Source organism: Boleophthalmus pectinirostris, unplaced genomic scaffold, assembly GCF_026225935.1.
Source record: "Boleophthalmus pectinirostris isolate CB_2022bp ecotype Guang Dong unplaced genomic scaffold, ASM2622593v1 HiC_scaffold_19, whole genome shotgun sequence".
In the NCBI taxonomy this organism is placed as follows: Eukaryota; Metazoa; Chordata; class Actinopteri; order Gobiiformes; family Gobiidae; genus Boleophthalmus; species Boleophthalmus pectinirostris.
In genome coordinates, this window is record NW_026571140.1 from 36532661 (window position 1) to 36549680 (window position 17020).

Below are 17020 nucleotides of genomic sequence, written 5' to 3' on the forward strand. Positions count from 1 at the left end.
CGGCAACCAAAGGGAATATTTGGCTTTCTAACTATCGGTACTAAATTAACACTGATACTTAAAAAGAAAACAAGAAAGCAAACCTAAATGTAAAGTTAACTTTGCTCTGGTTGTTTACGTCACCTCAAGTTTTTTTTTTAACTGTGATTTAGTCATATTTACTGGGTGGATCAACAAAAAAGTATATCACAAGTTGAAAAACTTTTTTTTTTTTCACTCCAATGGCACTAAAAATATAAAGTGAGATATTGTTTGATCGGTTGCTTGGTCCTCTGTTTTTTAGTGATTTTATTTTATTATTTTATTTTTTTATTGTTAATTTTATTTTTTTATTTATTTATATATATATTTTTAATATTTTTAATGAATGCTGTATTTTATTCAATCTGTAAACTTATATAGTGCCTATTCTATGCAGCACTTTAGAGACTTTGTGTGCTATAAATAAATTTGGATTGGACTTGTTTCTTCTCACAGTCGTAACTAGGGGTGTGCAAAAATATTGAAATATCGTATAGTTTAATGTGATGATACAGTATCAATATCGTGGGCTGTTGTATCAATTTTTTGGTTTTTTTACTAAATTATTTTGTTACAGAGCTACAGTTTTGTTGCTTCAGTGAAAAGAAACTCGTTTATGCAACACAACTGACATTTTCACTGTTTTGATGATTAAAATGTGTTTGTTTCATATTAACATTGCACAAGAAGTGGTTTAAAAAAGACTTTTGATTTAGCCTCTATTTTTTATTGAACCGTAGCGAATTGATTTGAAACATATTGTATTGAACTGAAAGTGCACTGTATCGAGGCATGTATCATATAGGCAACTTCTTAATGATACCCTGCCCTAGTTATAACTAAAATTTAAAGCATAATGATGCATTGTGTAACTTTTCTAGTTGGGGCCTGAGAAGTCTTCACAGATTTAGTATTTCTTTGCCTGGAATGTTTCACGGTATGGCATTAAAGCTATCTAATAACGCTTACTCAAATGTAGGTGATTTTATGGGTCAAAAAATTCAATAAAAAAATGAAAAATTGTGTGTGGGGTAGCCTCTCCACAGATCTGACCTCTAACTTGGCCTGGTGGCAACATCTGCTCGTTTCCATGAAGGTACCGTATTTTCTGCACTATAAGGCGCTCTGGGTTATAAGGCACTGTCATTGAATGGTCTGTTTTTGAACTTTTTTCACATATAAACCGCACCGGACGATAAGGCGCATTAAACGAAACACAACAATTAGATAAGTCAGTCAAACTTTATTTTAACACGTTCATAATAACTCTCAACTTTGTTCCGTTGTAACGCGAAAACAAAACAAAAAACTGTCTGATACAGTTAAATTGTTAGTGTATTCACAATAATTCATAATTGTTCAAACAGTTGGGTGAGTGCGGCGTCCAGCTCGCCCGCATCCCTCTCGTCAGTATCCGAGTCAGTGTGGTTACTGTTCCCTGGCAGTTCAGTGATGATTCTGGTCTTGGTGAAAGCTCGGACCACAGTTGATACTGATCCTTAGTCCAGGCGTCAACGATCCATTGGCAGATCGTGGAGTAAGTTGCTCGGCGCCGTCTCCCTGTCTTGGTGAATGTGTGTTCTCCTTCTCTCATCCACTGCTCCCACGCAGCTCGTACTTTAACTTTATAACAGCCTTGAGTTTAAAGTCGGCGTTGTAAGCGTGTCTCTTGACAGGTGCATTTTGATATTAAAAGGAATCACAGTATGTATTACTCCACGATGCTTCTGACTATGGGAGCCGTAATGCTGCAAGTGCTGTGGCTTTGTAGTTTACTAAAGTCGTACTAAGACACTCGAATAAATTTATATATAAGGCGCTCTGGATTATAAGGTCATTTTTTGATGAAAATTAAGGCTTTTAAGTGCGCCCTATAGTGCGGAAAATACGGTAGAAGTTTATGCTACTGTTAAAGATTCCAGGCAACACAATAACATCTAGATAGAGACAAGTATAAGTAGTTGACCCAGCACTGCAAAGGTTACACAGTGCACCTTTAAATAAAATGTAATAAAATCTACTCACCTCTTCTTCCATCCACTGTGTTGACGGCCCTGATGAGCAGCCTGGCGTTCGGATCTGAATACTCCACAAACACTATGAGCAGTTTGAGCGCAGTTTTCACCACGAGACGAGACTGTTAACACAAAAAAAAAAGAGGCAGCAGTGTCAGCGCGCGGCCACCAGAGGGAGCCGCAGATCACGCTCACACAGAGGGCTCACTGTGCAGGAGCCGTGACACAGTGACTCATTTGTTCAAAAAGGAAACTTCCAAAATTAAAACACTTAAAGTCATATGTTCCTGTGGCCTCTGTGTAACATGTAATAATAAACCTGAGGTGGAAATGTTGGACCAAAGCTTGAAAATGCCAAGAGGATTTCCCAGGCATAAGAAGAAAGAGGAATTTTAACATTGTTTTACTCTATTATGTTGAGTTGCTTTACTTAAATAAAAGCCTGAAACCTGTCACAGTACTAAAATTTCAAACTTGATTTCGATACTAAGGAAAAGACTCAATACTCAATATGGTTTTTGGATACCACGATGATAAAAAACATGTTTTCAGTGTGATTTTTAACATGAAATCAAAGTACTTTCTGTTATATTTCCATGTGGTCTTATATCTGTGTAATCCTTCGGTGGTCCATGGGTGTATACTCGTCTTTGTGCTCTTATATTTGTTCTGATTCAGCTCAAAATCATGCTAAAACTATTCAGAAAAGGTTTATTTCTGTCCTGTGAATGTGACTTTTTTGTATCGATACCTGCTTAAATGAGTATCTAGTTTTAGAATGATCAGTATCTGATTTTCAAGACCTTTTCCAACACAAAGATAATGACAATAAATGTATTTCTGATTCTAAAGTACTTGTATATAAAATGTTTTAGATTCAGGGTCCCCACTTTTTATCACTGACAAAATTTCAAAACATTTCCTTGACTTTTTCATGAGCTAAAGTGAATTTTCCATGACTTTACGACACCTACATGTGTAGAACTGATTGACTTTTAGGGCTAAATATGAAACGTTAACCCTTTCCACTCATCTTATGGTTTGGGATTATAGTTTTTTAACATTCAAAATACTGTCAGTGCATTTATTGTCGTCTCTTTTAAACAAAAGGCGCATATGTTCGGAAATAATCATAAAAGCCTAATGAGAACTTAGCAGAACACTAGTTGCGTGAACAAGATAATAAAATTCCATGACTTTTCTAAAACTTTCGTTGTATTTACAAAATTCCATGACTTTTTCAGGCCTAGAAAATGACATTTTCGATTTCCATGACTTCTCCAGGATTTCCATGACCGTTGGAACCCTGTGTATTGCATTCTTGTTTTGAGTTTAAGCGCAGTCATTTGACCTAGACAAATGTAGTATCCAAAGTACTGTTATTACACTATTTTCTGATCTATGTTATGTTCATCATTCATCAAAAACAGACCTGAAGTTGTGTTTTGTTTCATTCACACATTTTTAACACCCAAACCGTGTAATTTGTGATGACACATGGTAAAATAGGAAGTGCTCCACTGTGTTTTTAAACTTCTACAACTTCACTAGAATCATTTGGATGATTTCAGCCCTAGAATTGCCAATCTCTACTGAACAAAACATAAAAAGTTGCCGTTTCTTCATGACATCACAAGGTGGAACAGAGCATTTTAAGCTTTGGAGATGTAGACAGACTAATAATAAAGTGTTACTCAAATGTGTGAATGAAAAAACACAACTTCAGGACTGTTTTTGAGTCAATTTTGCGTAATATAAGACCTTTAAATGCGCTGTACTTGGTTTTACCGTCTTGAAAACAAACACAAACTTTGCTCAAATAAATGGAAAAAATTGGTTACAAGGCCTTTAACTTCAGCTTTAATTTTTAGCTATTACATTTTAATGAGTGTAAAAAGTGTAAACACATTTCAGGTTAAAAAACAAAACAAAAAAACAAAACAAAACGGCATGTTCAAACTTTCAGCCAATCAAAACATTAACAAAGTCTTTTCAGTGGTATCTGTCTCTGATTAGATTAGAACTGGCACCAAGAAAAGCAGTTCAATACGATAAACACCGTTACGTCACAATCTTCGCTAAAACAACAAAGCAGACAGCTGGGAATGTTGTTTTCCCTTTAAAACCGGATTACGGAATATGTTTTTGGTTTTAAACCACTTGGACGCTTTGGCATTTTCTGTAGTAGATCCTGAAATACGATACAGGTTTTGGAAATAAGTATAGACTATAAATAAATGGACATAGTTAACCAGCTAACCGTGTTCCAAATAGGAAGTGAACATGGGGGTGCTTCTGGCTCCACTGACTCTGGCTCCAATAAACTTTGCATTGAAAAACCGTCAGCTGTCCGACTCCTCATTTTGGTCTTAAATGTTCATATTAACCCGCTTTATATGATCCTGGTGTTTTTATTTGACTATTTTGTGCGTAAATAAATTCCTATTCCTTTTCCTAATATGGAACTCTACTCCATATTCGCTCCTATAACTACAAGCCTTGATGAGCTTCATTTGACTGGAGCTGAACACTATGGGTCACACTCCCTCAGTCCACTTTTGTATACAGTCTATGGAAATCAGAGTTTTCTTGCTGATAACGATATCTGTTTATTTGTGTTGCTGTTGTGGACAAAATCAATGCTACAGCAACAGAAATTGAAGTTAAATTAAAGTTCTAAAACTCACAAAACATGGAAACAAGCAGGAAGTGGCTCTTTTCCAGGCCAAATAAGAGTCAGGTTTGTGGATATACGAGCCCACTCAGAGCAAGGATGCATGTTTTTTGTTTTTCAGTGGAATAAAAACATCAATAATGGAAAAAAAAAAGCATTACAAAAACATTACAATAAGGGTAAAGCTACCGAGATTTATAAAATATTGTCTTTAGTATAAGAAGCAGGCCAAAGATGTTAATTTTGTCTTCTTATGTACTTTAACTTATTGTTTTTTTTTTTTAAAGAAAACACAGTAAAGTGTATTTACCTAGTTGACATGTTTCAACTTTCTCTACACCCTCGCAGCTTTTGCCCCACCCAGAATTGGCGGGTGGGTCTGTTGTATCCAGCGCCCCCTGGCTGCAGGATCTAGAGGCTGCCTGCCTATATTCTGGGGTCGACTCCAATTCCCTCTCCTCCCCAGTTGCTAGTCTTGTCGTTATTGTCTGTTGTGCTGATGTTGCAGAGGGGTTTCTGTTTCTTTTTCTTTTCCTTTTTGTACAGGTTCCAGATAGTTAGTGTCCCAGATTCCAGACAGTTAGTATAAACTTCCAGATTTCATATAGTTAGTTGCAAAGAAGATAGTTATGTCAGATTACAGAAGGAGTAGAAGAGAAGATAATTATGTCACAGATAGTAATCTCAAGACCCAAGTGTTGAGCTTAGTTTTGTGCGTATGCAATGTGGGGTTGGAAGGAAATGTGTAAATGTTTTTAATCACTGTAAAGCGCTTTGTGTTGCATTACTGTATGAAAAGCGCTCTATAAATAAAGTTTGATTGATTGATTGATTAAAATGTCTGTTCTACATGACCCTGATGTTTTTATTCGCTATTTTGTCCATTCAAAAATCCTGTTCCTAATTCGCTCCTGTAACCGTTCGCATTGCCAACTTCTGAACGCTGTGGGTGACGTCACATTCGCTTAGTCCACTTTTTTATACAGTCTATGGTACTAAACAGATTGTGTGTATGTTTGTGTGTGTGTGTTTGTATGTATGCGTTTGTGTTTTGTACTGACCAGACTTCCTGTGAGCGTGTAGAGCCACTGCACCATCTCATTGTGCTGAATCACGCCGTTCATGCCGTCCACAAACAGCATGATCTGAGACAGGGCTGAGGGAGGGAGAGAGAGAGAGAGAGGAAGAGGAAGGGAAAGAAAGACAATAGATAAGAGGCTTTAGAAACAGAGAACGTCACAATACACAGTCAATAATGTAATAAATCTGCCCAACTTTACATGTACAAAGCCCGAGGGGTGTGCAAAAATACTGAAATATCGATATATTGTATGATTTAATTTGATGAAACAGTACTGATATCGTGGTCTGCTGTATCGATGTATCACCAAGAGTATTTTTAGGTATATTTTACTAAATTATCTGTGTTGACATTTTCACAGTTTTGAGCAAAATGGGCGTTTTTCATATTAAAGTGTAATAAGTCCACTAAGTTGGTGCAGAGTTAAGTACCGCCATGATTTTAACCTTTGTTTTTCACTGAACTGTATCAAATCAATTTGAAATATATATCATATCGAATCGTACTGAATCAAAAGTGCACTGTATTGAAAAACGTATCGTATCGTGACCGATGTATCGAGGTATGCAGAGGCGGCGCTGCCATTAGGCAAACGAGGGTGGCTGCTTAGGGCCCCCAAACCTGGAGGGGCCCCCAACCAATTCCAAATCAGTGTCACTGGCCGAGGCCTAAGAGCAATTTGATTTACTCTCAGTATGACATTAAATGAGAGTAGTTTACTTTAAAACATAAAAATACCATCAAAATAAAAGCATCCCCCCCTTTCATGTGAGAATGGACTAGTGAGCTTGACCCTGATTTGAACATAATTGAAGCGTAATCATAAGTAATGGATGTAAACAAAAAAAAAAAAAAAAAACAAATGGTAAAAAAGTAAAAAAATAAAACTACTTTCAGCTCTGGTTATCTGGTAGGCTACCTAACTAATAAAATAAGTTTCCAATCCACTAATTCAAATAGGAATGTGTGTGTCTCAAGAACAATGGGGAAATACAAACAATATTAAAAATACAACTAAAGCAACAACGCATTATATTGAGGGCCCCAAACACAAGTTCGCCTCGGGCCCCCAAACCCGTAACTCTGCCACTGGAGGTTCTTAATGATGCTCAGTCTTAATAAGCCCATAGTGTCACAACAGGCCAATAATGTAATAACTCAAACGCCAAAAAATGATATGTCCAGTGAAGATTAATATCCAGCAGATGTCCTTTGCGTACCAGGCAAAATGTGAGTTACAAAGAAAAGTTATTGGTCGGCTGGAGGTCGCTCTGACAGAACAGGGCCGGCAGTGAAAGAGGTCAGTTTGACTCTGTGACACTCAAATGCACGAGTGACTCATTATAATAAAAGCACTATCAATATGTTTTTGTGTTCAATTACAAACCCTCACCATGAGTAAATATTGTTTCACTGTTGATTTAAAATTGAATTGTTTTTTATTGTTTGAATTTGGCCCCTCTTTGACTTCTGCTGTCAGGATGTGGGCTGGGAACGGCTGGAAGATACTTCTCTGCTACTAAAAAAAAGTACAGTATATGGTACTACCAAGAATTTGGAAATATTTTTAGTTCTAGGCAATAGCACAGATATTATATACTGGTTATATAATATTAAATTAAAGATATTTTTCTATAGCACAGCCAAGAGGTGCTGGTTTGCAGTTCTCTGGATGGGACGTTGGCTGAAGCAGTTCAAATAAATAGGAAGGTGTCATACCATCAGTGTTGGGAAGGTGACTTTTAAAATGTATTCCCCTACAGATTACAGACCCCAAAATGTAGTTTGTAAAGTAATCCATTAAATTACTTAAAGTGAGTAATGTAATCTGAATACTTTGGATTACTTGATTTGCTGTAGAGAAACAAAAACGAGAAAATCTTCACATAAGATGTTTTGTCTGCTACAAGAAAATAAAAAGCCCAGACTTTACTGAACCAAATAAAAATATTATTGATAGAAGAGGAGGAGACACGGTCCACGCAGCATGATTTAGTCCTGTTAAATCCTGTTTATTACCTGGTTTCCTAGACCTGGTTTAGACCTGGTTTAGACCTGGTTTAGACCTGGTTTAGACCTGGTTTAGACCTGGTTTAGACCTGGTTTAGACCTGGTTTAGACCTGGTTTAGACCTGGTTTAGTTTAGACCTGGCAATGAGTGAAATTACCGAGGGGAAAAAAAAAAAAAAAAAAGGGTTATAGCCCAAAATGTGAAAACAGGAAAATACCGCTGTGTAATCCATTTATTTCAACAAAGTAACTGTAATCCAATTACCACTCACTGAAACAGTAACTGTAACTGAATACAGTTACTCATAATTTGTACTCTGATTACCTAACTCTGGTACATGTAATCTGTTACTCCCCAACACTGCATGCCATTAAGACTTTTAAAAACAATCATTAACATTTTAAAATGGTTTGTAAAATGTACAGAAAAGCCAATGCAGGGATTTAAGAACCAGGAGAGATGTGGTTCCTCTGTTACTTTCCAGTCAAAAGGTGAGCTGCTGCATTCTGGACCAATTTAACAAATTGCTGCTATTTGGTTGTGACATATGTAATGCACCGCTAAAGGAGCTAACTGGTATATTAAGCTTTTCCCAAATCCCGTAGGAAGAAGGGCAATAACGTCTTTTCCCCTGATGAAATTCACCAAACATTCTCTTTGTTCCGGATTTAAATCCTCGATCTTTGGAATTGTTGACAACACTGAATATATGGCTCTTTGCTGATTGGCTGGTGCCCAAACTCGCACTTACAGGGTTTTTGCAAACCGTCAAGTGTATTCTGATTCCTGACCTAGTCGCTGGAGAGAAATGAAATTGAGCGGAGGCACTAGGTGGCACCAGCCTGGACTGAGAGAGAAGAGCTTGGCAATTCAAGGTCTGTAATCCTTCAAATAGTTCCTAGTGAAGGAGTGGTGCACTTCCTGTTTTCTGTTTGAGAAAAGAACTCAGCCTAATTACGCAGAGTTTGTGAGTTAAACGCGTGAATGAAACAAAACACAACTCCAGGTCTGTTTGTGATGAGGAAACAACATTACAACATAGATCCGATAATAGTGCAACACGGGCTCTTTACTGGCAGCAAAGATTCTGTTTTATGATCCTAGATAATTATTACTTATCACTACCCTCAAGTAGTATATATTATTAAAGGTGCATTGTGTAACTGTTCTGGTGGAGGGTCCGTCACCTGCTTGTTTCTATGGATATGTCATTGCTCTGCCTGAAATGTTCCGCAGTATGACATTAAACAGCTCTGCCTTACATTTATACAATTACAATTTCTATAGTGCAAAAGTACCTAGAAAAACAACATTCTGACTAGAGGTGTGCAAAAATATCAGAATATCGATATATCGTATCGTTTAATGTGATGATACAGTATCGATATCGTGGGCTACTGTATCGATATATCACCAAGAGTATTTTTAGGTGTGTTTTACTAAATTATTTTGTTACAGTGCTACAGTTTTGTTGCTTGTGGAGTGAAAGGAAACTCATTTATGCAACACATTTGATATTTTTACTGTTTTGATGATTAAAATGTTTGTGTTTCATATGAACTTTGCACAAGAAGTGGTTTAACAAAGACGTTTAGTGTCACAGCCACGATTTAGCCTTTATTTTTTATTGAACCGTATCGAATCGATTTGAAATATATCATATCGAATCGAAAGTGCACGGTATCGAGATATGTATCGTATCGTGGCCTGTGTATCGAGGTGTGTATCGTATCTGCAACTTCTTAATGATACCCAGCCTTAATTCTGACTGTGAGCGGGGTCGCCTCTCCACAGATCTGACCTGTAACTTGGTCTGGTCTGGTTTCCATGAAGATAGAAAGTTTTTAAACCGTACCGTGAAGCATTCCAGACAGAGCAATAAGATCTCCACGGAGAAAAGCGTTCGTCAGACTCTGTACTAGTAAATTTGTACGAGACGGTGAGGTGCAGACAGTAGCAAATGTCATATCGCCTCCTCTTCTCTCTCGCTCTGGTTTAGTTTGGCTCCTCTCTCAGACCAGAGCGTTTCTCTAAAGCCTGTAATGACCAGTCTGAGTCAGCGACGTGGATTCAAACGTGTCAAACTCAGGTCCCACTTTCCACCGACAAAAGTAGAAATATAAAATTGTTCCAGCGACCAGGATCCCACAGGACTCCACTTGTGAGTTATGTAAGACTAAATCAGGCAAATCAGTTAGTTTCACACGAGAATTTAAGTCCGTATGACAGCTCAGCCTACTTATTTCACTAAAACACAACTAAGATCATTATATTTTAAAAGTGCACTGTCTGAAATGTTCCACAGTGTGACATTAAACAGCTCCACTTCACATTTATTCAATCGCAGGTGGTTTTATAGCACAAAAATGCATTAAAAAAACAGGCATTCTGACTGTGAGCGGGGCCGCCTCTCCACAGATCTGACCTGTAACTTGGTCTGGTTTGGTCTCCATGAAGATAGAAAGGTTTAATACCACATTGTGAAACATTCCGGACAAAGCAATAAAGTTTCCATGGAGAAAAGCTTTTGATGGAGTTGCGAAATGCACCTTTAAGATTTTGCAAGAATTAAAGAACTTTTTTTTCCCAGTTTGGCAATTTTTTAGGTTAAAAATTTTACTTCCTGGTTGGAAATCACAACATCACACAGGGAAGTCATGGAACTATTAAAATAACTGGATAAAGTGTTGCTGCTTGTAGCTGCCTCCAGTTGACACAGTGACACTCACTGGAGCTTCAGCAGAAAAAATCCCCTGGGCTGAGACAAGATCTTTCTCATAGAGGCAATGTAATCACAAACTGCTCGTGTTCAGCTGACAGATCACCTACAACTTTCAAAAATGTCGGATTTTGGGGCGATTTTTACCTGTTTTTAGACTGTAAACTTTTTCTCAGCTCAAAATCCTTCAGTTGCCGTGTGTCCGCAGGAGAAAAGAGCACGCAAAAACACATTTATTTGATAAATAAAGTGATGTGATTTGATTTTCTGCACTCACCTCTGAGGATGTAGTTCTGGTAGTTGTGGTCGGCCTCTGCTCCGACTTTAATGAAACACGTCAAACCTTCAGACGCCACAAACTCTGGGACCAGGTCTTTATCATCCTGCACACAACAAACAGAAAGTCTAGTTTTAGACTGATTACAATTTTGTAACAGTTTAGCCATATGTGTAATATTCAATGTTTTTTAAAAGAATGACTCAATTGACTGGACACTACAAGTATCTACAGCTCTAATTACAACAAGTGGAAAGTTACTCCAGGGTGTGATGAGCATAAAAACATGTTATAATATAGGACTACAAATAAAGGTGTCCTATATAATGCATGTTTTAATGCTACAAAACATACATTCTTACTGTGAGATGGCATACAGGTCGATGAAAACGCACATTGTAAAATTAAAAAATAGCTTTTCCCCAACAGCGATCAGTGTGTAAATAATCCTCAACCATAAATGTTGTGTCTTTCAGATGTAGTGTAGTGCGTCTTGGCTTCACTGTGTTTTCTTGCTTATGTCTGTGTACAACAGAGGGAAGCTCTAAGTGTAATTTCATAGGTTGTTTCCTTCATTCAATGACAATAAATCAATGAATCAGTGCGTTTTCACAGATCTAATAAGTGTAATGCCACACTATGGATCCTTCCAGGCAAGACAAGCAGGACTCTCCACCAGAAAAGTTACACAGTGCACCTTTAAAACAATCCGTGTATCATTCGTTCATTCGTTTTTCAATATAAAACCAAAAATAAGAAAACGAAAAAACAACAGTTTTCTTCGTTATTTTTCTCCAAAACCAAAATGAAAAAACGGATAATGATTTGTTTTTTCAGTTTTCGATTTTGTGTTTAAATGAAGAATGGAAAAAACGGATAACGGCCGTTTCCCGTTTACGTGACTTCCGTGACTGCGATGCCGAACTTTTGCACCGCGTACGGAGTGAACCAGGACTGATCCAGGTCCGAGACCAGACCGAGACCAGAGCGGGACTGAGACCGAGACCAGCGGTCCGAGCGGTTCCGTGTCATCGTCTCCGCGCTGGTTCCGTGCGGGGAAAGTGAGAATGCGCTGTGGACTACAGGTCCGGACGGGCTGCTCCAGAACCGCGGCTGGTTCCGAGGTGGTGCAAAGCATCCAACTGACGCTTTCACACCAACGAAAACGAACCGAACTAAGAGCTTTTGGTTCAAATGGACCAGGTCCGGGACCAGACCGGGACCAGAGCGGGCCTGAGACAGAGACGAGACCGAGACAAGACCGAGACAAGACCGAGACCAGATCGGAGGCTCAGAGCCCACGACAGGGCCGGAGCTCGAAGCTGAGGCTTGGACCCCACGGAGGCTCAGAGTCAAAGCTTGGAGTCCGCCCCAGTCCCTCTCTGGTCCTGGTCTGGTCCTGGTCTGGTCCTGGTCTGGTCCTGGTCTGGTCCTGGTCTGGTCCCGCTCTAGTCCCGCTCTAGTCCCGTCTGGTCTCGGACCTGGATCAGTCCTAGTTCAGTCCGTACGCGGTGCAAAAGTTCGGCATCGCAGTCACGGAAGTCACGTAAACGGGAAACGGCCGTTATCCGTTTTTTCCATTCTTCATTTAAACACAAAATCGAAAACTGAAAAAACGAATCATTATCCGTTTTTTCATTTTGGTTTTGGAGAAAAATAACGAAGAAAACAGTTGTTTTTTCGTTTTCTTATTTTTGGTTTTATATTGAAAAACGAATGAACAAATGATACACGGATTTAAAACATTTGGACATTAAGTAGCCTAATCAAATCACTGATGAAATTGTTTATAACTGACTTTACCAAGTTTGTTATAGATTCTTCTCTTTTGATGATGAATTGTCCCATTATAATAAAATAATATAATACGTAAATATAATAATACAAATCTAAATTAAAATGATAAAAGTATGTGGTGATTTTTAAACATGAGTTACCTGGAAAAGCTGCTTGAGTGAAAACAGCGACCTCCGGAGCTCAGGGCCTTGGGAGTTGTACAACTTTTCTGCAAAATAAAAACAGCAGAAAGACAGGAAGTGAGTTTGTGTTTATGGAGACACGGGGCAGAGATCCAAAACTGGACCGTGACTCAGACAGGGAACTGCCAATACACTGAAACTGAAAGATGACATTATATTTCTGGCATCTGAGTTAATGTATTTGTATTACTAATATATGTCACAATAACAGTATTAATAGGTGGTTTAGCCGTTTACTACTCTACATTTAGTCATAGGTTTAATACTCATGTTTTAGTCATAGTTTAAATTAACTTTTCTCGTGAAGTCATCTAATGTCTCTAAGATTTCTTCGTCGAGAATGTTCCAGAGTGGCATTAAACTGATCCATCTTGCATTTATTTAATTGCAGGCATTTCTGTTAATGATAATACTAGAAAACTCGAAAAAAAAAATGCGTTTTTATTGTGAGCAGAGTCTCCCTTTCTACTTGTAACTTGACCTGGTGGTGTCGTCTACTTGTCTCCACGGAGATAGACAAGTTTAATGCCATAATGTGGAGTATTTGCAGATGTTTTACAATTTCATTCACAATTTAAACACTTCAAAAAGCTTAAAGATTTGAGAGAAAACTGAAATCTGATCTGAAGATGTAACCTCAGGGTTGTTTCATTTTAACACATGATACTTTTTTTTGATTAGAGATTTGCGAATTGTGACTATTTAAAGCAGCATTGTGTAACTTTTCTGGTGGAGGGTTTATCAAATGTGTTTCTGAACAAGTTACAGGTCAGATCTGTGGAGAGGCGACCCCGCTCAGAGTCAGAATGCCTGTTTTCTAGGTATTTTTGCGCAATAAAACCACCTGTAATTGAGTAAACGTAAAGTAGAGCTGTTTAATGTCATACTGTGGAACATTCCAGGCAGAGCAGTGACATCTAGAAACATCTGGAAACATCTAGAAACAAGCAGGTGACGGACCCTCAACCAAAAAGTGACACAATGCAACTTTAAAGGACGATTTTGTTTCTATTATGCTCAGATTTGCGGTACTAGGAGCCAGCGTGTGTAAACAAATGTCGGGAGTTTTCATGAGTCTAACGAAGCTGGAGGATGGGGAGGCGTCCTGAACAAAAGGAGCCGTTTCCTGTTTGTTTCCACGAGAAGTCCTGACCTAAAATGACTAAAGTGTTTCATCAGAAAAACAGAAGAATGTGTGAATAATTATGAAGTCACTGTAAGAGCAGAGAGTCAACAGAGGGAGAGACCATGAGCTGGACTAGAATCAGACTAGATAAGGTTAAAAGTGCACTTTGTAACTTCTTGGTTTTGGGTCAGTCACCTCCTTGTTTCGATGAATGTGTCAGTGATCTGCCTGGAATGTTCAAAAATACGTAGAAAAACAGACATTCTGACTGTGAGCGGGGTCGCCTCTCCACAGATCTGGCCTGTAACTTGGTCTAGTTTGGTTTCCATGATGATATAAAGGTTTAGACAAAGCAACATCGCCTCCACGGAGAAAAGCATTTGACGAAACCTCCACCAGAAGAGTTAAACAATGCACCTTTAAGGGTTAATTATGTCTCTGTGCAAAAATATTGAAATATCGATATATCGTATCGTTTAACGTGATGATACAGTATCAATATCATGGGCTGCTGTATCGATATATATCGGCAAGAGTGTTTTTTGGTATATTTTACTAAATTATTTTGTTACAGTGCTACAATTTTGTTGCTTGTTTAGTGGAAGGAAACTCAGTTATGCGACACAATTGACATTTTCACTGTTTTGTTCATTAAAAAGTTTGTGTTTCATATGAGTTTTGCACAAGAAGTGGTTTAACAAAGACTTTTAATATCACAGACATGATTTAGCCTTTATTTTTTTATTAAACCGTGTTGAATCAATTTTAAATATGTCGTACTGTATCAAAAGTGCACTGTATCGAGGTATGTATCGTATCGTGGCCTATGTATCGAGGTATGTATCATATCGTGGCCTATGTATCGAGGTATGTATCGTATCGTGGCCTATGTATCGAGGTATGTATCATATCGTGGCCTATGTATCGAGGTATGTATCGTACCGTGGCCTATGTTTCGAGATATGTATCGTATCGGCAACTCCTTAATGATACCCAACCTTAATTGCAACATTACAAAATAACATGATTTGCTGAATGTTTCTACTCAGTCTATCCCAAATGATTTATCTTTTGAAAAGTAGGGAACAAAATAAAATAAAAGGTTTAGACACTGATGACTAAGATTATCGGTTGGAAAAGAACTGTCATCAAGGAGGAGCCCTGTACAGTAATTTTATACCATTTTCCATGAATCATAAAATATACTTCCAAGAGTCTGCGTGTTTAAAAGGACTACTGTATATTACACTGTTTTCTGATCTATGTTATAATGTTGTTTCCTCTTCACAAACAGACCTGGAGCTAGGAGTGGGCGATATCTCAATATTTAAAATTAAATGAGATATTTTTTAAACACAAAATTGATTCTGACATATTGTATATATCAGTATAATGCTTATAATACCTTTGTTTGCCTTCACTGTTCTCGCCCGGTTGCCTGATTTTGTGCAGATTAGCCTTAGTGCTTTTAAGTTTTGTTTCTGTAAAACACAGTGCTGTCAAGCGATTAAAAAATTTTGAGATTAATTAATTACAGATCATAATTAATTAATCTAATTAATCTCTTTTTTAATCTGACCTAAAATTGCTGAGAAAAGCTTCAACTTGAGGTATTTTCATTTGAATTCATTATTACATTATTTTCATACTATCATTAATGTTTTTATATAAGTATCATCATTATTACTATTACTAATCTGCATAAATAAACTCAACTTTACAACATATAAACCATCACCACTCTAGAGCACAGGTGTCAAACGTAAGGCCTGAGGGCCAGATCCGGCCCTCCAAGACCTTTAATGTGGCCCTTGGGTGATTTTCTACTAAAATACTTTAATAATATTTTCTATTAAAATATTGGTAATTTTCTGCGTCGCTTATCATAGCACCGTCTCCAGAGCCTCTGTACGTGGCCCCTCCCACCAGAGCAGCACAAATGAAGACTTGTCTCTTTCCAAACGCTCTTAAAGGACGATCGTTTTGACTGTTGACCGTGACACCCTCATCAGCAAAATGTCCAAAAAAAAGTGGAGCTGAGTGCAGGATTTTCCAAGAAAAATTTACTTATTCCTATTTGCATACAAGTTCATGTTAATTTCAACTTTGTGTTGAAATTGAATTTTTCTTAAAGTTTCAGGTTGTTCATAATATTATAATATTTTGTAAAAGAAAGAGTTCATCAATTAAAAAAGATTTCTGTAATGATTTGCGTTTCTCTGCACAAATATTTGAACTTATTGATATTTTTGGGGTTTATATGCCATGAGTTTTCTGATCCAGCCTCTTTGGGATCAAAGTAGGTTGGATACGGCCCCCGGACCAAAATGAGTTTGCCACCCCTGCTCTAGAGCCACATCAGCCCGTTTGACATTATAATGTGTTTAATGCAGCTTTGTGCAAGTCTCACAGAAATGAAACTTAAAACCGCATGGCTCATTTGCATAAACGAAGCGAAGAAGAAAAAAAAAAAAAAAAACACTCTTGTGCCCTGGTGCGGTTCAGCTTCTACTAAAGGACACGACTCAGTGGAATATAGATGTTGAAGGTGAAGGTGAGTCTGTTCTGTGTCTGTGTCGTGATGTTTTCAGAGATCAGACGTGTGCAGGTTTATCGCAGATGCGGCGAGAACGGGAATGAAAATTAACAATTCTTTGCGGGAGCGAGCGGAGCAGGACTGCACAGTGCGGGACTGTGTCCTAAAGGGACAGGGACATAAAAGGGACATGAAAACAGAATAAGGCAACTCGCATGCAGAAACAGTAAAGCTAGAGATTAAAAATAAGATTAACGCGATGAAAAAACATAACGCGCTAAATATGACTGTAATTAATTCATCGCAATTAACGCGACCCCTAGTAAAACGTAAACAAATGTGGCAAAACTGCTTTAAACACATGATAATCTCAAATGGCTGATGTGGCTCTAAAGTCGTTATTGTTTATATGTTGTAAAGTTTAGTAATGTAAAGTTTATTCATGCAGATTTAGATTAAGATTTTGATTAATAATCTGCTGCAGTGTAGAACTTGTACAGTAGTGTTTGTAAATGTTCGGTTTGATCTGCAGTGGATTGTGGGATACCTCATAGCTCCTTACCGCTGGTGGGGAACGTGGA

The 17020-nt window shown here is 37.9% G+C and overlaps 1 protein-coding gene across 3 annotated transcripts in view; it reads right to left on the reverse strand.

The window, feature by feature from the left end:
- fhod1 (formin homology 2 domain containing 1) overlaps positions 1-17020 on the reverse strand; it is a 155348-nt gene that overhangs the window by 46619 nt on the left and 91709 nt on the right. For all 3 annotated transcript variants that reach the window (XM_055154410.1, XM_055154409.1, XM_055154408.1), the window contains exons 4-7: positions 12736-12803; positions 10799-10904; positions 5772-5866; positions 2047-2158 (exon numbers count right to left, since the gene is read on the reverse strand). In XM_055154410.1, coding sequence (XP_055010385.1) covers positions 2047-2158; positions 5772-5866; positions 10799-10904; positions 12736-12803 — 381 coding nt within the window. The remainder of the gene's footprint in view (positions 1-2046; positions 2159-5771; positions 5867-10798; positions 10905-12735; positions 12804-17020) is intronic.